This window comes from Antedon bifida, chromosome 10, assembly GCF_963402885.1.
Source record: "Antedon bifida chromosome 10, ecAntBifi1.1, whole genome shotgun sequence".
In the NCBI taxonomy this organism is placed as follows: domain Eukaryota; kingdom Metazoa; phylum Echinodermata; class Crinoidea; order Comatulida; family Antedonidae; genus Antedon; species Antedon bifida.
The window spans coordinates 4,662,304-4,686,167 of NC_136235.1; the positions used below are offsets into that span (position 1 = coordinate 4,662,304).

The following is a 23,864-nucleotide window of genomic DNA, read 5'->3' on the forward strand; positions in this document are numbered from 1 at the left end:
CATTGTCGTTGTCACGGTTCATCGAGTACAGCTGATTGTATTGTTTCGCGCGGAAGTACGTAAACAAAGTTAGATAACTTTTCAATTGTTGTCGTTCTAGGCCCCTGTTTGCTTCACATTTGAAATTGTTTTTACAATTGAATTGAAATGTTGTCTCTGAAACGAAGTTGTGGTTTTTTCATGGGGAAAACTCCCGGTTATTATTACTCGTTAATTCTAGGCCTTATATATGGATACTTTGTTCTTCTAAAACTAGCGTACTCGTTCATTATGAACGGTCCTGGTTGGTTTTTCAAGCGTAAACGACGGGGGACATGGCCTGGCTGTATGGACGAGGAATCGCACGGAAAGCACGGATTTCTGGCTGTTAATGTAAGTCAATCACAAATGTTTTTCGCCTAGACATATATAAAACAAAAACTGTATCAAGATCCGTGTGTTTCCTCTGTTGAATTGAAGCTCAATTTTTTAGAAAACAAAATTCGCTGTAACACTAACATTACTAGGCCTACATACTATTAGTATTATCATTATAAGATTTGGCAAATGATAATAGGAACAGTTAAACAATTGATTTAAAATAAACAATTTTTGTATTGTAAACTATATTGTTTCATTTTCAAACAGGGTCTGAAACTTCATTACGTTGCAGCCGGAGATCGCAGTAAACCTTTGATGTTGTTCTTGCATGGCTTTCCAGAATGCTGGTACTCATGGCGACACCAGATGAAGGCTTTCTGTCATTTATATAGGTAAAAGAATTCTGCTGGGCCAGTCATTCCATCTTGGTTGGTTCACACTATGACACAACACAAGGACGTAAGGGCAACACAAGTGACTACTTGAACTATTTATGAAAACGGTTCATACAATACAATTGCTTGTGATTGGTAAAAATCAATTGGGTTGTGCTTGCATCCTAGTGGTAACCAAGCATTTAAACTGGAGTGCTGTTGTACATAGATAGATATATCAAAATAACATTTATAGTTTATATTCTTTCGTCAGAACACACAAAACAAAGATAATTTTAAATTAAGATGATTGATCAAGTGCCACACTAACTTCTTCAAAGTTTGGTTGCTGAACATATTTATTTAATTGTAATTCCCCAGCTCAATTTAGACAAAAGAAAAAACAAATTATTTATAGGTAAAATGAGTTAACTTACATACAAGTGTATTTCAGATATGCCTGGTGACTTTATCTTAAAAACATTAAGTTTGGTTAATACAGTAACCATATATTTGAATAATTGCATCTCTACTTCCAACTTCTTATTAATCCTAAACCTCAGGTGTGTGGCAATAGACATGAGAGGGTTTGGCGAATCAGATCGTCCAAGTGGCAGAGAATCTTACAAAATGCAACTGTTGGTTGGTGAGTTTCATTTACTAAAGGAGAAGTAGTAAACTGAAAATTTATTTTCTGAAATCTGTCGTACATTTTAAAATGCATTTTGAAACATTCTGAGCCACCAAGTAAAGGGCTTCTGGGAAGTTGGATACACAAAGTTTCAAATCAAAGATTAGATATGGAAAAACATAATATTTAATATAAAATTATTTTTACTATTTAAACATTTTCCAGGTGATGTTAAGGCAGTGATATCAGCTCTTGGATATAGCTCTTGCACGTTAGTGGGTCACGGCTGGGGAAGCATTATTGCCTATACATGCTCTAGCTGGTATCCTGATATTGTTGACAAACTGATTGTTGCTAATGGACCACACCCTACAAGATATTTTGAAGTTTTGAAAACAAATCTAACACAATTTATGATGTCATGGTAAGGAGCATAATTTATTGGACCATCATTGGTGCTTATGAGGTTTCAGTATATCTGTACATCTCTTATTGTACTGCAGCAATTATTTGACTTCATCACTAATTTGCACTGGGCAGCAACTCCTAAGAATATACAGGTCGATTTTCCCTAATGTTTCATTACATAAAATTTGAATATAATTACAAGGGTCTGATTGTACGCATAATGGCTTCAAATAACTGTGACTGTACATTTTGTTATGTACAGTGACTGTATAATTTAAAACAATGACCTGAGGAGAGGGCAGCACACGTTTTAAAGTGTACTTCATCAATGAGTCATATATTCCAGACAGTAATGCTTCAAATGTAGTGATTCATTCACATTTGCATGTAATAGTTTGAAATAGGGGAGCCCTGGGCCTAAAACTAAACTAAAAGTGCTGTTTTAACTTATATTCTGTATTCTGACAAGTAAGAAAGTTATCTGTAAGTCAGTTTTACTACAAATGAATGAACACAATGTTCTGTAAGTAGTGTAATAATAACAAGTATTTTGATTGTATTTAGGTACATATTCTTCTTTCAAATTCCTGTGCTACCGGAGTTTATGCTTTCAGTTGGTGACTACCCGTTCCTTAAGAAATTATTCAAAAATGTGGATCTCACCGAAGAAGAGCTTGAAGTGTACAAATACAGTATGTCTAGACCAGGTAGCAATCATCATTTTTCATTTCAAACATTTGTTGTCTTTCAATCCGTAGAGTGGAGTATAAATAATGCTAATTTATCATTTTATTACACCAATTGTAAATGTAAAAAACATACATACATACATATTTTATTCTTAGGAGCGGTTTCAGGCCAAGTGAACTATTACCGATGTCTCCTTAGGTCTCCTTCGTCCTCGTGGCTTAAGGAAGATGTAGTAATCCACACGCCAACGCTATTAATATGGGGTGTGAACGATATAGGCATGGTATTGGATGTAACTAAAGGACTTGATAAATACCTAACAAATGTTTCGAAACAGTACGTTGATGCAGGACATTGTGTTCAACAAGAAAAACCAGAAGAAGTTAATAGATTAATTTTAGAGTTTCTTGAGAAGTAGATGTTGTGTACTGTATTATATATACTATAATGCTCAGTCGTATCAAAAGTAAAGGAATTTAGCTACAGTATGCAATTAATAAAAATTACTGTGAATTGTACTTTTATTCAAACTTAATCCATGGTTTGAAATAAAATATTGATCACAATATCGATTAAAAAAATCCAATCCAATTAACTGCTGTTGGAGCAAAAGCAGTTAAAGTTGTTCAGGCCTATGCCTATTGCTTGCTCCTGGCAATTAGATTGTGCTTGATGATATATATGTAACAGGTTCGTACTACTAGCGTCGTAGCTTTATCGCGTAGTATTTTCCGGAGCTGCAGCACTGGCACAAACACAATAAAATCATCCACAAAGACAGTTCTTGGTTTGGAAAAGTTAAATTATTTTATTGAAGCTAGTAACCAGTCGGAAGGAGATATAATAAAAACAGTTTTACTATTTAAATAACATATCAGTGATCGATCGGTCGATCCTATCATTAATGACAGTATAGGCTACTATTGCGTTGTGTCTAACAATCAAATAACTAATCAACTATATTAACTATAGTAAAACAATTATAAAATTAAGAGAGATAAAAATATAGATACTTACCTAGTAACCAGTCGGAAGGAGATGAAACCTTCACTTTGGGCTAGGCACTAGTAAGTGTCATCCATTCCCAGTTGGGTACTATGACAATTTTTAACCGATGGTATATACATTTACCATAACATTATTTTGTAGTTTACAGAGCGATTACTGTAACTCGAGTCATACACAGAAATTAGTAAAAATGCAAATCAATTGACAAAATCCCTTGTCCATTTATGAACTGACCCATACTGAAACATTATACACTAAACATTCATGACCATTTTGTATTTGGGTATAAACTATATATAAGCATACCTGTTACATATATATTATAAATATTATCACCATTATAATAATCTTACAATATTTGAAAAATACAAAAGTAGAGTCTCATCATACTCATTCAAGGCATTTTTTTACATATTTTACGGCAGAAAGAATTAGACCTAATGGCTAATTGTGTAATATTTCATATTAACATTTGAATTAACATTTTCTCCGTCACTTTCTTCAGTATATGTGTTCAGCTGGCATAAACCATTACCGAAGTAAATAGATACGCACTGGCGTTCCATCATACATTGCTGCGCACATCTGATGGCAGACTGACTATGAAGTGTTATGAAATGCATTATTAGCCCGGCATCATGTTTGACGACCATTAATAAGTTTGATCTGGAGTTGAGTTCTGCAAGTTCAACTGTAGAAAACAAGAATTTATAGATAAACAAATACATAAACGTGTAGTTGCCAGTTTGGTTCTGAGAGTGTGACTATTAACATATCAATTGCAATAACCAAATTTAAAAACATTCCCCAGCGGAAACACCAATGGGTATGGTGAGTAACTTGAGGTTACTGTAATCATTGTTTTCGGCTAAGTATTGGAATTTGAGATGGTTACATAATCCATGTGTTTTTTTCCTTTTACCAATCAAAACTTACCTGTCGTCTGGTGTATGGTTGATGTCTGTACTTCTGTATTAGGAATTGTTGTCGGCACATTAGAAGGAATTGTTGTCGGCACATTAGAAGGATTTTCCGGCTGGTTACACAAATTAGCAGTGCAACAGTATCGACAATGAGACTTTGGCAAGTGTAAACCACATTCATCGGCGTTTTTATCTTCCTCACTATAACAGGAATTGTCTTGTTTGCAAGCCTTCTTTATCGAATGTATTCCGTTTTCATCAAGAATTTCATTTTGACAGATCTAAATTCATTTTTTTTTTAAACGTATCAATTCAAATCAAATAAATATTTATTTCTTTCAATTATTACAATTTAACACGTTCATATTTTTTTGGCTGAAGTTATACAAAATTAACTTCAAAACACATGAAAATTCCAATTGAAAGGTAACACTTTATACAAATTCGACGCATATGTATGGTTGACGGGTGGTGTGTTTTCTTCCTATATTAGTACCAACATGTATAAAAAACTGGTATAAATGGATCGACATTTGTGAACGATTGGCTGTACTAAATCCTACTGTATCCGTTTTAAAAGATAGAAGAGAAAGGGATATTCTGGAAGCAAAAAAACCCCACCCGCTCCCCGTCCTATAAGTTGTTTTTTCTTCATAAATCAATATATAACACTAATTAGTATTAGGCCTACTAGCAGTTACCCTTTTTCTGCCTTAATATGTTGTTCTACAGTATACTAATTCGCATGGGAGGAGTAAGTATAATAACAGCGCACTGTTCCCTGATAAAACAAAAATTGTATTTTACGGCCATTGATTTTGTTATGCCTTCACATTGAAATATCTGTCGGGCTATATTTAAATCAACACAAAAAAATGCACATTGTGGTGGTAGTCGATGATGATGCGCGCGGGCACTAACGAAAGTATAAAAAAACCAAACTATATATTGTGGGTGTTTTTCGTGGTGTATTATTTTGTTGTTTCTTGCTTGGTTTTTAATTATTTACCATATAGGTAAAATAAAAAGTGGATATAAATCGAATGCCCCGGAAACCTAAATCCTACAAATGACCTCATATTGTTCACACAGTTAATTTTCCGTAATTGTGGTAATATTTAGATTCGTTTTGTTTATTTTTATTCATTTACATTTTTTTATTTCAATGATTTTGATATTTTGCAATTTTTTTGTGGGAGCTTTGTTATCTAATTTTCTAGTTTATAGATTTTGTGAGTTTTTAAAAATGTATTAATATACTCCAGTTGTGTTACCTTTCTCAGTACCCGGCTGATAGACAAACTACCGGACGTACCACTCATCATCATAATATTCCAAATACATATTTATTATTAATAGATGTTCGTTAATACATATTACTTTCTTTTTTTTAAATTTAATCTACTTTAAATTATAATCAATAAAAATTGTTTACAGTATAGTGTAGTATATACATTGGTCTATATGAAATTACTATATAAAATATCTCATCAGGAGGGACACCATGAATAGATAGTATACATATTTTATATATGATAAATATGAATGTATATGAAACTAGATCCATTGTAGTTGTCTGTTTTTACCTTTGTTGTAGTGTATTCAGATAATTCATGCAATGCTACAATAATTTTGACATTTGAAACACTTTTATGATGGCTGTCATATCAACTTTACGTTAGATTTAAAGACCATCCATGGATTCATTCATGTTTTTATTTATGAATAGAATAAGTAGCGATTGTATATAATCGTTTTTTGTATAATTTCCACTGCCAAGAATGAGCTCTTTTACTATTTAAAAATGTTATCTATATTTCCCTATAATTTATTCCCGATAGACATTCAAAAAACATGTTTTTCATTGTCAAGGCATCACAATTATTGCATTTACTAGTACTCTTAATATTCCACATACATAATCGACTATTAGTAGGGATAGTTCGATTCAACAATTTATTATTAAATTGTGGTTATTTTTTTTGGGGGGGGGGGGGGAAGGGGGTGGGGGGTCACTACTTTTTCGTCTCCAAACCTCTGACCATTTTATTGTATTATTGAAACCACTCTCCCATGCGTATACATTTAGGAGGAATACAAATTGTCTTGACAAAGTGTAAATATGTACGTATCTTTTATAGTCGTTTCTAAAATTGCGTCTATACTTACGTCACATTTTGTAATCATATTTACCTGTTTATTTTTGTTCTTGATTACATTTTCCACATTTTTGGAATTGCCTCAACAATTATAATCCAATTTCTTTTTATCCCAATTTTACTCTTTATTTCACTGGGGTTTATAATAAACGATTAGTAAAGGAAACATTTTGGAAACCCTTATAACAAATAAAGTTTTGTTATTTATTGTAATATTCTTATTTCCGCATAGACATCACTCTTCGTATTTCTGACGTAAAACGTAACGTGTATACTTACCTCATCAGTACTGCTGCACGATTGTACGTTGCCCGCCGAATTACATTGAGCGTTCGTGTATGTACCGTCACATACGTAACAATCTACACCTATTGAAAATGAATGAATGAAATCACTGTTTCTAAAAACCTTTATTCGATTTGTAGTGTATTTTAAAAGTAAGTTTCAACGAAAATATCACAGTGTCACAAAGTTAAGATATATATACATATTACCAGGGAAGGCATAAAAACAGTATACTGGAAACTCCGGATAGGAGCTTTGATGGGCGATGTAAAATGGGGTATAATGTAGGCACTCAAAGTAAATCAATCAATCTGCATAATGACAAAAATCATAATCTTATGTATTAATACGGCTTTACCACGTTGAAACACCGGTTCTCGTCAGATCACCGAAGTCTGGATGGGAGACCATCTGGGAGTATCGGGTGCTGTAGGCCATGGAGCTGGGGTCCCGTTAGGCATTTGAAATCAGCACTGCTGACTCTTATGGCAGCCCCTGCATCTATAGTATCTGCCTCAGACGTATTGGCTTATGCCTTTCCTCTGGTCAAGGTGGGCACTCAGGGGCGGACCCGGGGGTGTTGCCCTAGTGGCTCGGGCAACACCCTTAATTTTATACTAAATGTTGTTTCTGCCACTAAATTAAAATTGAGTCCCATTTCATCGTATACAATATCCATCTGGACCCGGAACTTGATAGGCTTAGTCATTAAAGTAGTTACAGAGTTGCAGGGCATTTTATCATTGTTGTTGTTGTTTTTATGTTAGCTTAATCGTTAAAATTGGTAAAAGAAGTGATGCTGACACCAACGAATTTAACGACGTTCACAACCAAAATATTTCTTTGTAACAAAATTTATTTTAAATGGAACGCTATAAAAATAATCCTCCGCTTCATCACTGCATGAATACCTAATAACCAGACAAGATCGTATCTTTGTTACGTTTTACCATCAATCCATTTTCATATCACGCAATCCATTTTTCAACAATATATTAGTATAATAACATTTTGATTGAATAGTAAGGGATTAGTTACATTGTTGACTTTCAATAAACCATTGGTAATTTACTGAAAATCCCGTATGTTTTATTACCGGCGGAATACTATAGGCTACAATCCTCTCATTGCTAGCGCACTATAGAGTGAGTGACATTTCCGGCGAACTAGAGGTGCAATTTATCATGAATTTTACGTGCGAGAGTACCATTTGCGGCCATCTAGGGGTGTCATTTAACAATTTGCTTGCTCAAAATACTCAGTGTCTACAGCCCTGGAGTCTTAGGGCAACCCTCTTAAAATAGTCCTGCGACCGCCCCGGCACTGGACGATCAGAGAAGCCCTTTATCAATGTTAGGACCAATCAAGGTGCTTTAAACAGTCCTGGCTTTGTTTGTATCAAACCTGTTAGTGGCGGTAATTATCGCTGTTGGTTTCGATTGAATAAAATAAAATAAAATGATTTCGTGTATAAACTATACTATTGTGAACGTTATTATTGCCTTTCTTTTGATTAAATCTGTACGTGTTGCAACTTGTAAATTGTTCAATAGACTTGTTAATCAGAATTCAATATTGCCATGGTGAGTATTACCAAGTGTGGATAGCAAATTTCCTCTTTTACAAAGTAATTACAAATAAGTACAAAATGTTATGCAATATTTAGGTTTTTTTAGGTTATATTTATAATATCTGACAGCTAGCTATGAACTAAAAATAAACGTATATTAAATGTATAAAAATGGATAATAATCTGAGACATGAGTCGATTTAGTGCACATTTACCGTTGATCTTAATATGAATTGTGTGTGAGATATACTTTGGTACATCTGAAAACCCGATTCTTAAGGGATTCTGGTGATGCACTTTCGGGCCAGAGGTCAATGACCTATTTGTTTTCACGCAATTTTACCAATATCTTTATTTTATGGCACAGTACATTTGATGAAAATATGCATCAATTGTTTAGGGATTAGACTCAATTTAATCATACTACACATTGGTTATCATCAAAAAAAATTTGAGTCATTACTTTACAAAATATATGGAAAATAATCTCTTTTTTTTTGTACAATTTCATTTTTTTATTTTAATGAATAACAAATATTTTGTAACATATTCTTAAATTTATTTTCAAAAACTGCCTATTATATGGGAGTGGATATGAAAAAGAAAATTCAGATTTTCATTCATTTTTGGGTCAAAAATCGCAACTACTTGTAGAAAGCCAATGATAATGTTTATATTCATTGTAATGGAAGTTTTTGTAATAAACCTATAATAAGTTATCATAAATTTAGAAAATACTGATTTTCATTCATTTTTGGTTAAAAATTACAACAAATATGCTATCTTTCGAACAACTTTTCGTAGAACGCTAAGTCATACATTAAATGAAAGCCAATGATAATGTTTATATTCATTTTAATGGAGGTTTTTGTCATAAACCTATCATAAGTCATTATAACTTTAGAAAATACTTATTTTCATTAATTTTTTTGTTAAAATTTACAATAAATGCTATCTCCTTTAGACAAATTAATTAAACATTTACTGTAGTAGTTGAATAGTACTCTCCTGTTTATTTCGTATACAATCATTGTTTGAAAATTGTTTTCCATCTTCAGTTTCTTTTCTAGTTAGATGCACTTATTTAGTGAGTGACCTTGCACCGGTATCTAAATTCAGTGATGCAATATTTGTAATCATTATTACAGCTGACAACGGGCGTAACTTCGCTATTAAGAGTATTCAAAAACTTCAAAACTAAATACAAAGTGATATTAAATGGAACAATTTTCCCAATTGATGTTTAAAGCTTTGTTTGTTTCAAGTAATGTAATTAGTAACTTATCCAGTACTTATTTAGTGAACTTGCAAGTTCACTACCATAGTTAGGGCAGTTTTTAAAAGTTGTTTGAAATAGAATATTTATTAGCCTATTTATTAAAATAAAAAAATGAAATTTTACCGAAAAAATGGAAAAAGTGAGATTATTTTGAATATAGTTTGTACTAAAATAATGACTTTTAATGATAATCAATGTGTCACAGTATGATTCATCAGTTTTATATTTAGCATAATTCTAAAACAAAGGTGCATCACCAGAACCTTAAGAATTGAGTTTTCAGATGTACCAAAATGTCTTCAAAAAAATCATATTAAGACCAATGGTAAAATATGTGCACTAAATCGACTCATCTCTCAGACTATAACGTTTACGTACGTTTTATATTTCATTAAGCATGTGTGAAAGCCAAACACTATTTAAATTACAATATAATATAGCAATTTTTCGGATTTTGAGACCCAGAAAGTGTCCTATAGCTTGGCCGTATAGTTTGTAGACAGATACGGGATAGCAGATAAAAATTGAATTTAACATCAATAAACGCTGTACATCGTTTAAGTATTCTGTGTTCTGTTAATTATAGGCCTACAATCACTTGAGATATTCAGGTATAGAGCTCAATAACAGAACACAAAAAGTAGCCGAATTGAAATTCCAATGTTCCTCTTTTAACTAAAATGACTGTTTTTGGGGTCCTCCTAGGGGCTCCCTTATTATGATTACGGTTTTACTTTTCATATAGTAGGCCTAAGCCTCTGGATCTTCTTTCCACACACACTGTCATTTTGAATTGGTCTCGAGATTCGAAAAGGAATCTTCGAAAAACGTCCCGTTGTCCGATGTACCTCTTAACTATGATGGTATACTCTAGTTAATAAAAGACCAATAAAAACTGACTTTGACTTACCTTGGACACTATTTACAAACATGTTTAACAGAAAAAATACTTTGATAAAATATAACATTCTATATTGATGTTTATACAGCTTTCGATCGCATACGGTATCACAAGGCCGGTATCACACATATAATCAAACACTCTACATAGTGTCTATTGATATATACGTGATAGTTAACATCAATTTAATTTAAAACGTAACATGCATAATCAATAAGTAGTAGGTACTTTGTTCAAATTCTATGAAAGCTTAATTTATTTACCGATTCTTTTATATTACATTTTGACCTTGTAAGCTATATTATTTGGTTACTGCTTAATATGAAACGACATAAAATCACGTGGTCAAATAGTCATACCATGGTCATACTCATTGGAATTATGTAACGAATGTAACCACTCAAAATAAAAGTGCTTTTAAGGTAACCCATCGCTCATACGAAAACGCACATGCTCAAAAGGAAAGTTGCCGAATCAAATGGAAGATTCTACGCGACATTCTACGAAGAAAAAAACCATAAGAAAGTCATTATGCCGAGTATAGGAGGAAAGAATGATGCAGCTGCTAAAAAAGGACACGTTTACGCTATCAGAAAGTAATCGGTTCGAAATGAATAACAAAGGACACAACATTGATGTAATTATTATTTGCATTTCACAATGATGTAGGCACAACGCAAGTGAGTTGGCCAGTTGCAAGCGATAGTTTAATTATTTATTTTGTCCCTATTTTTTTTATTATTTCATTTCCAAAAACACAAATCGCCACCAGCTGTGGCAACAAGACAAAAACAAACACGATAGTTTAGATACAGTAGTCCCCGTATAAGTGATTGTTCAAATCATGGACGCCCACTAGGACGATGCAACGCAAGGACGTATGGACGCGCCAGTCAAGTCATTTGACCAATCACAAGCGATGTATGTCTAATGATGAGTGATGTATACACGGAGAAGAGGTATCACTTTGATTCATTTTTTGACAGATAGACTACATATCAATAACTTAATTGTATATTTTCTTTTATTATAAATCTCTACAAAATAATAAAAGCTTAAACGCCCGGTTACACTAGGACGATAAAAATCGACGATAAATATATATTTTTATACATAAAACAAAAGAAATTAGAAAAGTTTTCAATCATTATAGGTTAACAATTTATGCTGCATTACATGAAAATAATATGAATCAAATGACGTTATGATTAGTAAGAGCAATATTATCGTGATGTTCCAACCTTTAAATTTTCTTTTTTTTAAAAATATTATAAAGGCAGCATAAATGGTGATCCTCTATACTAGGATGAAAACTTTTTTAATATCTTTTATGTAAGAAAAATGTATGTTTATCTATTTATCGTCGATCGTTATCATCCTAGTGTGTAGTAGGCTTTAAATTTATTTATAAATATAGCCCAAACTAAAATAATGTATTAAAATGCTTGGCTAATTATTATTTCAGCGTTTTCTTCTGTAGTTCCACTTGTAACTTTCATGTCCGTCATACTCAGGTTTGTAACCATTGATTAGACACTGTATAACCCATTCAGTTGAAACTACTGGTATAGCCAGTTCATCAGCTTTATCACGGATACACTTTGGACAAGTTGGATCGGTCACGATAACATTGCACGTAAAAGCAACAGCTGGAAGCGACAAACGAACAAAATGATCATAATAATAAAACTCTATGCATCACTTTCATAACATTTATGCTCTAAAGACTTTAAAATCATGCAGTTGATATAATTAAAAAATTTAGTTTATTTACACACAAAATTTATACACATTCTATTAATGCCATGTGTACACTTTAAAAAGATATGGAGTATAGTATAGCAATCTAACAACCTATATACACAATAATTTATTACAAGGTAACTCAGACATCGTTGACAGACTTAATAATTTATAAATTCCAAGGCAAATACAAAATAACAAAAGTCTTTCACTATCTATACAACATTGTAGTTTTCATCAACATGGAGCTAGGGCTCTAGCTTTAATTAACTTTTTAACAAACTGTTTTATTACAGTAGTACAAAGAAGAAATAAATCAAAATGATTAGATGAATACTTACTGGAATCGACCGAGCTACATGGAAGATTTGAGACAACATCGCATCTAGCAGCATGAAGTATGGAAATCCATGTATTTTTTGTCTCCTCTTGTTCAGACACTACCATGATATGCATCCCACGTAAAACTGATTGCTCCTTGGTGCTGAGAAAAGAGTAAATTATTTTTTTTTTATAAATAACAACTTTTAATCTTATTTGAGCGAATCTTCTTTCAAATTTAGGTATGCTGTTTATGTACATATACACACACACTTTCTGGGGGAAATAGAGTAGACATATACTTGACCTAATGTATATTCATGTGTACTAATGTTGCTAATTTCAATTTTATTATTATATTGTATGTTCTCTACTGAAAATGTCATTCTTTTATTTTGCAAGTATCTAAATTGGTCTTCAATTTCTATATATTATAAACTATTTATCAGAAACCTACCATTCAATAAGTTTTCCATCTTCTTCCATGCTCTCACCAGCATAAAGAACATATGCTGCTATATCTTGAAGAGTGTTCTTAAGAAACAAGAAAATAACTTAAGTATTATATAAGTATAATTTACTTACTTACTACATTAATCATTTTCTGGTGAGGATATACTTTGTATGCAGATGAGGATATACTACTTTGTATGCAAATGAGGATATACTACTTTGTATGCAAATGAGGATATACTACAGCATCTGTAAATAAAGATATACTACTGCATATGCAAATGAAGATATACTGCATATGCAAATGAGGATATACTGCATATGCAAATGAGGATATACTGCATATGTAAATATGTTAATTTTTAACATATAAAATGAACAAAACATACCTTATTACAGCTATGATGAAGCCACTGATGTGATATACATGGCAATCCAGCTGCCAATGCTTGGAAGTACTTCTTGGTGCGACAATGTGTATTAGCAATAAGATACACCTTACCTGAACACTTCTAGAAGAACATAATACGATAATGATAAACCCCATCCTAACACCCAAAAGCAGGCTGAAATGTTTCAGCCGACTGTGAAAAATCGTCAAAATTTTAGGTGTGTGAAATGTGAGCCTCAAGACATATCCGTGAGACTTGACGTGCATGCAGACTTTGCAGTACAGGATTTTAAATTAAGAGAACATTAAAATAAGCCAATATTTGCTTTAAGACTCAATGCATTGTGGGCTTAATTCAATTAAAAAAATGCATACTACAATTTAATATACAAAAACAAATCAATTATTACTTGAGAACTGTCGTAGCTCTTTAGAACAGTGCCCCCACCAACCATTATCTGCTTGTACGCATAGTCACGATTAAATCTCATTTGCATGTCATCTGTAATAAAAATATATATATATATAGTTTATATTTATCCCAACTGCAACACAATCACAATTCAAAATGGAGAGGGATCACGTTCACTAATCAGTCACATCACGCACACCATCATGTAGAACATATCAATGTGAGAACGCCTTCTTATACAATTGTTGTATGTGAAAATGTTGGACAATTATTCATTTGTCATTTAACAATTGATTTCATTTTATAATCTAAATATAACTGCAATCTAACCTGAGTTGGATCCAGTTGCTGATTCAGAAGAAGAGTTGGGTTTCTTTATCACATCTCCATGAGTTATCAAGAAATGGATGCCCTTAAACAGGTCCTGATTGGTTGGTAATGGCCCCATGTACGATGAAGCGTGCACCGGCACAGAGCTGGTCGATTCTTCGTCATCAAGTTTTGTTTTTCTTTTTTTAACAGTGGGTGTGTAAGGCTTTTCAATAAGGGGTTCTTCACGATCTGCATGAACAATTATGATAAAACATTATCTCCAATTTTTTCAGAAATCGAGTTCTTGTACTCAATATGTTGTCAGACGTATCATCATGGTACAATGGCCAATCAAAAAGGCTTTGTTTCTCATTTTGAATACACCTATTACCAAGCCTAATTTGAAATCCACATATCAAGGCAACAAACACTACACAATAAGGTTCCAAGTTGCACTAAATCTATCAACTAATTATTTCACATAAATCATTGCACTCAATGCAAAATAATAATTGTTGGCTCTTAATCTAATAAACTGTCTATTGCATAATTTTTTTGTGAATTCAAATTCCATTAATACAAGGACCTTCTTTGTACATAAATTAATTACAATGCTAACCTTTAATAGGCGTTCTTTTCTGATGAGTTACATTAGAAGATTCTCTTATTTTCTTCTCCGAAGCTGCTTTTTTGACTGCTTGCACTTTATCTCCTTCTATTCCACCATTCACTGCTAATCGTCCACGTACTCTTTTTCCAGATACAATGTTGTCTAAACAAATACATTATAAAGGCAGTGCTACAACATTAACTATCATTACTAGTACTGAAATGGCTTGGACCGCAATGATTTGTTTGGTAATAACAAAATGTTTAAATAAAATAATGGAAGATTAAAATAATAATTTGGGACTGTTTGGACCTCAAGAAAATTCTAGTATTGGGGAAAGGCTTTCTATCTGATATCTTGTTTACCTTTACCTAAATTTAGTCCTGTGTTTAAATAGGTTTTGGCTGAAAACTGAAGAAGTGGTGTAGCTTGCTCCTTATTTAAAATCACTTTACTTCGTGGGTATCTGTAGAAAAATAACAATATGTTATTTAACAAACATATATATATACCGTATAAATACTGTACCATAAACCCCACTATTAAGGGAACACCTTTGGTATGCAACAAAGTGTCCCTTTTAGAAGTGTCCCCTGAATAAGAGTTGGAAAGCACCCTTGATGTTACAAGATGCTATAAATTCAAAACACTACAAAAAAAGAAGTTATGAATAAATATATTTATTATTACCTCTGAGATTCACCACTGTTAATAATCTCAACAATGTAGCCACAGTTATCATCATCTTCTCTATAATAACCAATTATTTTTCCTAAAGAAAATGAATTAAATAAAATTATAGACAGTATCATTTTTTTTAAACCATAACCATTTTTCTCCATAGTTTGAAATACAGACCATATCGAGTAATATAGTAGTTTCAGAGCAGCATCTACCAATCTCAGCCTAAAGGCCAACTCAGACAGCATCGTACAACGAAACGTCTTGTCTTGTCGGTGCTATACGAGTTAAATCTTGACGAGACGAGTTGTCTTGAGATAGATTTGTTGGGTCGTCGGGAGAACTTTCAACACGTTCAATTCTCTCCCGACAAGACCAGTACTCATTGGGCCTCGTCGTACAATGCTGTCTGAGTGGTCCTTAACACAGATTCCTATCATTTTTGTTAATATGACAAAGGACTCAAATGCTAACTATTGAAGCAAAATTAAAACCCAAAAAGTTACCTAGATTATAGAATTCATTAGCAGACTCTGCTAATACAACTTGTTCTTTTGGAAGCCAACTTTTATGCAAGATATCATTAATCGCCACAACACGCTTATCCCCATCATCAAAACGAAATAAATATCTATGTCAATAAAATTTCAAAACAAAATCCGAATTAATAAGTGTGTTTCAAAACACCAATTTCTAACAATATAAATGCTGTTTATTTTTCTAGTCTTTACTCTGAGCCATTTTACGTCTTTGAGTGAGTTAAGTATGGTAGGTCATCTCGGAATATAACACATTAGATTACATACAGGTAGGATCTAATAAGACCGATTTAATAAAAAAGCGTGTTTAAATTACCTGTGAGGACTATCCTCTTTATCTATAGCTCCTGGGTAGTAGAATCCATCACGCCACCTCGCCAAGACTCTTACACCAGGAATTAGGTATGGTCCAATTTCAGGATCTGGAGGTTCAGATAAATCTACACTACTCTCATCAGTTGTCTGAACTGTCTTAATTTTCCTAGGAGATCTCCGTGGTACTCTTTTTGTGTCTTCTATAATTTCCGTTTCATTGTTCTTTGTGCTTACCATCGCCTGAGATTTTAAAGATGTCATCGATGTATTTGGTGATGAACTTGAAGATCCTAAAGCTCCTTGGACTTGTTCCCCTTCCCCATTTCTATGTAATGCAGAATTGCTTTTAGATATTGAAGATATGCTACACTCGTTTGACAATTGTCTGCTAAGCCTTCTCGATCTGGTGATGTGAGTTGAGGGCGAGGGCTCTGTAAAAGCCACCTTCCTTAAACATTTATCGAGTGGAATTCCTTCTTGATTTGTTCTTGACATTGTATCTTTTAAACCTGAACTACTTACAGAACTAAAAGAAGATTTTGATGTTGAAAGAGAACTGACATCCCCTAGATCCCCTGACGTAAAAGAGGATGTGGTTCGACTCGGAGATACAGGTGTGGGATCTTGATGTTCTGTTACTCTAACATTTGGAACATCAACTTCCTGAAATAAACAGTATTATGTATTATCATTCATTATATTCCACTATAGAGTATCACAGTGCTGACATCAAAATACCATGTGACATCCTTTGTTACCCGGCAACAGCCAGCCTGCGACTCAATGATGACAGGACATAGATTCCAATTGCTGAGATAAATTTACCAACATCAAATTTGCACTTACGGTTCTTTCTTTAACCTCTACAACAACACCGTCTCTTGTACCTTCTTCGCGAATGTACCGTTGAACAATTATAGTTGTTGTCGTTGTAACTTTTGTAAACCAAATAATCTTCTTGCTATCCGATTTTTCTAGAGGATTTTCTACATTATGAGTACTGTTTGTTGGCTGATCTTGGCCAATACTTTCAGTATCCATCTAAGAAAAAAAACACAAATAAATAGTAATATGATTATTATAAAAACAACAGGACGTGTGGGGCAGTGTGTTGGACGTTGGATTACTGATCGTGGTTCGAATCCAACTCTCACCACATTGCTTGTATCCTTAGGCAAGACACTTTACTTACATTTGCCTCTCTCCACCCAGGTGTATAACATGGGTACCAGGTTAGATCAAGACACAACTTTGCGCTGATTAATTGCTGCATTATGGGAGTATGTTTCCATACGTGGACCGGGGTAATAATAAGCTATGTAAAGCGCCTTTGAGTATTCATGAAAAGGGCGCTATAGAAATGTTGTAATTATTATTGAAAGTTATTTATTTATTTGAGATGCTGCACCTTTTGAACAGTTGCATTCTCAATTGTTGTGCGTTTAAATTCTAAACTTTAAAAACTAAAACAAATATAAAATAAAAGCAAGTATAGTGCTATACTTTCATGAAAATTTAATGAAACATGGCAAATTTTGAGCATCATTAAAAACATCATAAACAAGAAATATTTCTTACAAAAAACGCTGCTCGCTTATTGACGTAACAGTTTTAAAGATATATTGTCTCTCTGAAAAATATTTTTTATTTCAAATTTGTTTTTGAATGTGTCATTTTATTGTCACATAATAGTTATTCACGTTAACCAAACAATTATTTACCTGAAAAAAATGTAATTTAAAACAAAAAATACTTAAATTGTCTGTCAGACAATGGTTTTTGGGTTATAATTAAACGTATCTTTTCTCTTTTTATACGTGAATAAATATTATTTTGTTGTTACAGAAGTGAATAACTTGTATTTGAAGTAAAATACAACAAGAATTCATACTTTGATATGAAACAGACTCAATTTCTGTCACTTTAGTTTATTTTATTGCTAAGGTCAAGTCTGGGGGTCACTACTTCAAGTGTGAAGTATCCTATTACAAACAAAAACTTTAATGGACTATTTTGATAATAATTCAATGATTATCTGACAGCGGATTACAGTCAAATGGGACTCATTGTAAATACCAAAAATGCTTTGGAATTTGTAATTTTAGCATGACCTGTCCTAGTTTACAAAAAAACAAAAACGTCGGCCTCTAGAACTATAACCGAGTAGTCCTCTTGGGTTGTAGCTGGCTAAAGCAGCAGTGTGAAAATGTAATACAAACAATATAAAAGACAGAAAAATTAACTTATCATGTATTAAGAAAGTAATCTAATAATCTAGTTTTTGAACTATAAGACTCCAATATTCTAATTTCAATAGAATCTCAGCCTATAATACATTAAAATTGTAAAAAAGCATGTTGTTACAGCTAAGTCTTTAGAAAATAAATACCCACCTGTTCATTTTCAAGACTAGTTCTTTTCTTTACTCTTTCCTGTATGGTTGCAGTACCTTGTTTTGATTTAGCCTGCAAACTACTGCTTCTGTTAAGACTGCTCACTCTTACAGGAGTTCTCTTCTTATTTACTTTTCTTGAACTTTTTGGAGTCACAACCTTTTGTTTAGAAGATGCATCTTTTTTCTTAGAATTTTTCCTTGTTACTACACTCTGATCGGATGATACATCAACCAACCTTCTCCGTTTGATACTGACAGACCCACCAGACACTTCAGATTGCCGTTTTAATTGAACTGGTGTTCCATAGCATTGGGAATCACTAAATTCAAAGGGATCTCTTCTCTCTTTCTGCATACTAGCTTGTTTCCTTGGTGACTGACGACGAGTAAAAGATACTGGTTGTATTTGTCGAGTATTTTCATTATAAATTTCATTTTCTATTATTTCAGTATCTGCACTAATGTTAAATGTCTTATCATGGTTGCTACTGCTTTCAACATCAAAAGAATTCCTATTACTAGGAATATCACTCTGAAAATTCTTGAAGCTACTGCTGGACTCATTACTGACATCATCAACCTTCTCTGCAGTTTCATTGGCTTCTTGTACTTTAGTGAACACCGAAGGTTTCTTCGTTGGGCTTTCTTTGGCAATTTTCATTAGTGTTCCACTATCTGCTGGTCTGGCAACATGAAATACCGGAGTGCCTTCTGTGTTGTTGTCAGTTTCTACCGGTGAAGTAATAGCATGATGTTTTATGGTTTCTATCTGCAAAATGATTAAAAGTGACTTAACCTAGATTTACTTGACCTATATAATTATATTCCTAGGCAACTGTTTTAACAAAATATAAGGCACATCTTAAGTTAAACAAGAAGTTAATTGAGCTTGGTCCAGTGATTAAGTAATTGTTATTAGCAATCTTAATTAATACGTCTAAATGTTCTAATTTCATAATAGCTATTAAGTGATACCTTATTGTCCTTTTGCTGATTATCAGTATGTTCAATTATAGCAGTATCCTCCTTTTCCAAGATAGGTGTGCTGTGTTGAGGGCCTTGAAGGCCTTTTTTCATTATTTCTCCAACTCCAGAAATTACATCGGAAACTGGTTTTATACTGTTTTCTTTTGGAAGACTAAAATGAAAACCATTTCCTAAAAAGATGAAAAATTGTACTAGATAGTTTTCAAAATATTTTTGCCACAATAAAACCAAAGGCATAACCTTCAATAAATACAACAAAATACCTGATGTGTCTTTAGGAGACTGAGTAACATTTGTATTTTGAACAAATGAATTAGGCTGGCAATTCTCAACAGGACTCAAGTCCACAATACTGGCAACATGTTCACATTCTACTGCCTTATGTTTACCTTCACTCTCAGTCACTGAAACAAAATTGAAATCATAACTTTAAATAGTGAAATGAAATGTTTGTTTCACACCACTATGTTCAGTTCAACTCTTCATTTTCACCCTCAGGTATTTATTATTACTAATCAATTTTAAAAGGGTAAAATAATACCTTGTTTACTGATGGTAACTTGTGACTTCCCAGGCTGTGTGTCACATTGGGTCTGTGTGAAATGAAGATGCCAATCTTGCGAAGTAGCTGTGACATCATCATCTGCTTTATCCTGATCAGCATCTAAGCTAACTTTAACCTCTTTTTCATCAGATTTAGTTTGAACTTCATCATTCTGAGGATCATCATTGCTGTCATCGTCAAATAAATCTTGTTCAGTTTCCTGAGACATTACATCTTCAGCTTGAATAGTAAATTTGGTTTAAATCAGTTTACACTCATCTTATTTTCTATTTTTGTGGGACAATACATTTAATAACACAACTCGACTGTTTGTGCAGCTCTTACCTTTATTACTGTTATCATTTGGTAAATCATGCTCATCTTCCTTAAATAGATCCTTTAAAGAAAAATCAATTGTAAATCAAAATTCATCCATTTAAATGTGAACAAATAATTTCAAAGTTACAGATGGAAACAAGCTTCCTAAAAATTACTAAATCAAAAAAGAAAATCACAACCATTATGAAAAGAAAATGATGAAGCTAAAATTTAACCTGGGTACTAGCTGGATTGTCAAGTTGAGTTGTTTTCTTTGGTGGAGCACTAGCACTTCTTCTCTTGTTAGTGTCTTTCTCAACAATCATTTTTACTGTAAGCAGAAGATAACAATAGTGAGTGAGTGGCCGAGCGGTTAAGACAGTGGAACCGTAATTACGTAGCCATAACATCGGCAGGGGTTCGAGGCTCACTCACTCCATGGTTCTGGTGGTAGAACGAGTCTTCTCGGATAAGGACTATAAACCGTAGGTCCAGTGTACACAACTAGCTCGTGTGCACTTTAAAGAACCTAGTACATCTTTCGAGACGAGTAGGGGGTTACCCCGGTGTATTAGTACATCACAGCCACTGATCACCAACTGTGTTTTACCCCACTATTTCAAGGAGGGGATGTGACCCAGATACATTACCAGAACCAAATATTAAGCAGGTAGAGAAAATTGGGGCCCACCAGACACTGCCAAAAGACAGTGAAAATCAGCCAGCAACAGTTTCAATTGTTTCTAAGTGCCAGTTATAATTATCTAATCCTCTTTTAAAAAAGTTTTAATGTTAAATCACTATTTTCATACATGGTACACTGGATATTTCTCCTGAATTCTTCAAATTCTTAAAATTTCGTATTTGCATTTCAGTAGCTGATAAATTATCTTTTCCTCCTGAAGTGTTTCGGCTTCTTGTACTCTCAGTACAACTTGATCGAACAGACGTTTGCCATGCCTAGAATAAATAATAAATACACAATTTACAGGTACAGTGAATCTTTATTTGTAATTTGTGTCTCAAAGTGTTTAATATAAAAATTTAGGGAAACTTAAATACCTGGAACTGAGCAGACTGCTCCACAGATTCAGCTTCAATTTCTTCTGGTGAATCTGATGATTTTGAGTGGTTTTCAGAGCTCTGTGTCATCTCTGCAGACATCAGCTGTTGATTTACAACTTGCTGCCATATTGGTATCTGAAAATATACAATTGATGTAAATACTGTACTCAGACGTCCAAGTAATAATAATCTCGGTATTATTAGATAATTAGACAAACCTCAAAGGCATTATTGGTTTCTTTAGAAAAATATGGTTCAGTTTCCGCCAATTCCAAGTTAACCCGAACATTAGAAGGTTCAACATCCGATTCTAAAAAAAAAAGTAAATCAAATACTTCAAGAGTACAATTTCTTTAACCAATATTTTTAATGGCACGAAATACAAAAATGACATATTTTATAATTTTAATTGTCTCATTATTTATTATTACAAAATAATCTATTTAATTTATTTATATATCTTAAAATTGTCATGGTTCGGGGGACAATACATCATTAAGGCTCAAACCTCAACTCTACAGTAGTATTTTAAGATTAATAAGTTGAAGGGTATAGAGGGGTCTAGAATTGCACTTAAAGGAAACCTACCAAGTGTTTGTGATGGGGAGCTGATATGAATGGTTGCAGGTTCAAAATCCTCCTCTGCTGCCTTTCTTGAAGATTTCTGTCCAGAGAGATGAAGGCTCGCAATTGTTTCTGATGGTGTGCAGATAATTGGTTGGCTTTCGACTATTAATGCAAAAAGTAAAGTAGTTTCATTTGCAAATACTGGTCTAAACTCACTTGCAAGATGCTTTTTCTATGGCTTGATTTTAATAACAGAATAAATTCTTCGCTCAACAAAGTGTCCCTTTAATCTGACAACAGCAACAATCGTCAATAATCTTAAATATACACTGTTTACTAACCAATATCAACATCCTCATCTTGTGAAGCTGGTATGATCACTTCATCTACATGGTATGCTCCTGGAGATGGTGCAATGATGCAATCAGAAGCATCAGAAGTACTTGTATTGGCAACAAATGACCTTGATGTCAGTCGACCATTACTACCATTACTTGAAAGTGAACTACTGCTGGACAAGGAACTAGAAGAAGTGGGATTTTTATTCTCTCTCTTTGTGCGATTACTACCATCTTTTTTAAAATCAGGTGTAGGCCAACCTGTAAACATGATGGTAGGCTACTCGTACAGTAGATTAATTATCTGAAAACAAATGAGTAAAGTTTATTTGCTTAAACTTTGCCTGCATCCAATTCAATGTCGGATCTTTAACAATGGGCAGTTGCGTTCCGTTGGCGGAACCGTAACCACAGCTTCTTTGGCTTAAGTTCTTTTAGCTGGCGGTGCCAGCCAATTAGAAATTGATTTTTTGTGTAACTTTCTGTGAAACATGCCATTTTTGTTCAAGCTGGCGATGCTCCAAAGTCTAGTAAATACCAGTTGAGTTTATCGTGACCAAATTAAAACAAGACAAGACATGATCGCAAATGCATCCAACATCATAAAACAAAACTCATCACTATGTACAATGCCACATGCACGTCATATGTTAGAATATTGAGCACAAAAAAACGATTCAAAATGTGTACATGAATTCGTATCTACAATTCAACAGCTTCCAGGAAACGTTTTAGTCTTCAGTATCACTTTTCATTCTGAGGAGTTATAACATATTGAAATTTACTGGAATGATGAAAATAAGTGACCCAAGCTATTCACGCTCTTGAACATGATGACGTCATCAAAATTGTTAAAATTGTAAATCATGCGAAAGATAATTGATTGACCTAGACAATATCAAAATATGGGGGAAAATGGAATACGGTTAAGTGGAGATGCGCTCTATTAAATGTGATGATGAGCTATGAGGAAAGAGACAAAAATCCTATATTTTATATTCGAGTGGCCATACGATGTTTTAAGTATAAATGGTTTAAAATTTGGTAAAATTACTAGAAAAGGCTGGAAAAACATAATTCACATGGAAAAATTATGTTGTTAACGCTACATGGACATTTTAACATGCTTAAAATGACATGGAACGAGTAGAAAGTTGATTAGAAATTGATTTTTTGTGTAACTTTCTGTGGAACATGCTTTTTTTTCAATAGAAAGTTTGCGAACATTGATATAAATTACACTTTTGCTAAGTTTTAATTTAAAATGTTATTTCGTTTTTACCTA

At 33.2% G+C, this 23,864-nt stretch overlaps 4 protein-coding genes across 5 annotated transcripts in view; 2 read left to right on the forward strand and 2 right to left on the reverse strand.

The window, feature by feature from the left end:
- Positions 1–23,864, forward strand: part of LOC144854208 (SH2 domain-containing adapter protein F-like) — a 219,523-nt gene that overhangs the window by 35,362 nt on the left and 160,297 nt on the right. The gene's annotated exons all lie outside the window — the stretch shown is intronic.
- Positions 3–3,247, forward strand: LOC144854032 (epoxide hydrolase 4-like). The gene is made up of 6 exons (XM_078711912.1): positions 3–372; positions 628–752; positions 1,298–1,380; positions 1,591–1,789; positions 2,338–2,480; positions 2,619–3,247. The coding sequence occupies exons 1-6, from the start codon at positions 148–150 to the stop codon at positions 2,879–2,881; spliced, it is 1,038 nt and encodes a 345-aa protein (XP_078568038.1). The 5' UTR covers positions 3–147; the 3' UTR covers positions 2,882–3,247.
- LOC144854035 (uncharacterized) lies at positions 3,340–10,694 on the reverse strand. The gene is made up of 4 exons (XM_078711915.1): positions 10,598–10,694; positions 6,833–6,921; positions 4,408–4,675; positions 3,340–4,162 (listed from the first exon to the last, which is right to left on the reverse strand). The coding sequence occupies exons 1-4, from the start codon at positions 10,653–10,655 to the stop codon at positions 3,909–3,911; spliced, it is 669 nt and encodes a 222-aa protein (XP_078568041.1). The 5' UTR covers positions 10,656–10,694; the 3' UTR covers positions 3,340–3,908.
- LOC144854188 (uncharacterized) lies at positions 11,610–22,901 on the reverse strand. Its single transcript, XM_078712092.1, has 23 exons — positions 22,583–22,901; positions 22,263–22,403; positions 21,893–21,984; positions 21,672–21,809; positions 21,422–21,569; positions 20,846–20,940; positions 20,637–20,688; positions 20,289–20,531; positions 20,011–20,151; positions 19,736–19,917; positions 18,759–19,529; positions 17,212–17,406; positions 16,367–17,028; positions 16,018–16,142; positions 15,521–15,602; positions 15,202–15,296; positions 14,840–14,992; positions 14,239–14,469; positions 13,907–13,998; positions 13,495–13,617; positions 13,110–13,186; positions 12,673–12,815; positions 11,610–12,237 (listed from the first exon to the last, which is right to left on the reverse strand). The coding sequence occupies exons 1-23, from the start codon at positions 22,848–22,850 to the stop codon at positions 12,050–12,052; spliced, it is 4,437 nt and encodes a 1,478-aa protein (XP_078568218.1). The 5' UTR covers positions 22,851–22,901; the 3' UTR covers positions 11,610–12,049.

Bases quoted from the DNA above. Each gene is read 5' to 3' on its own strand.
- LOC144854032 (XM_078711912.1), top strand. From the start codon at position 148: ATGTTGTCTCTGAAACGAAGTTGTGGTTTTTTCATGGGGAAAACTCCC. The intron at 753-1,297 runs GTAAAAGAATTC...CCTAAACCTCAG, and splicing joins GCTTTCTGTCATTTATATAG to GTGTGTGGCAATAGACATGA. The intron at 1,790-2,337 runs GTAAGGAGCATA...GATTGTATTTAG, and splicing joins ACACAATTTATGATGTCATG to GTACATATTCTTCTTTCAAA.
- LOC144854035 (XM_078711915.1), bottom strand. From the start codon at position 10,655: ATGTTATATTTTATCAAAGTATTTTTTCTGTTAAACATGTTTGTAAAT. The intron at 6,922-10,597 runs GTAAGTCAAAGT...CATTTTCAATAG, and splicing joins GTTTGTAAATAGTGTCCAAG to GTGTAGATTGTTACGTATGT. The intron at 4,163-4,407 runs GTAAGTTTTGAT...TGTTTTCTACAG, and splicing joins AACCATACACCAGACGACAG to TTGAACTTGCAGAACTCAAC.
- LOC144854188 (XM_078712092.1), bottom strand. From the start codon at position 22,850: ATGTTTACAGGTTGGCCTACACCTGATTTTAAAAAAGATGGTAGTAAT. The intron at 21,570-21,671 runs GTATTTAAGTTT...TATTTATTCTAG, and splicing joins AGCAGTCTGCTCAGTTCCAG to GCATGGCAAACGTCTGTTCG. The intron at 16,143-16,366 runs GTAATTTAAACA...TTATTGACATAG, and splicing joins AAAGAGGATAGTCCTCACAG to ATATTTATTTCGTTTTGATG.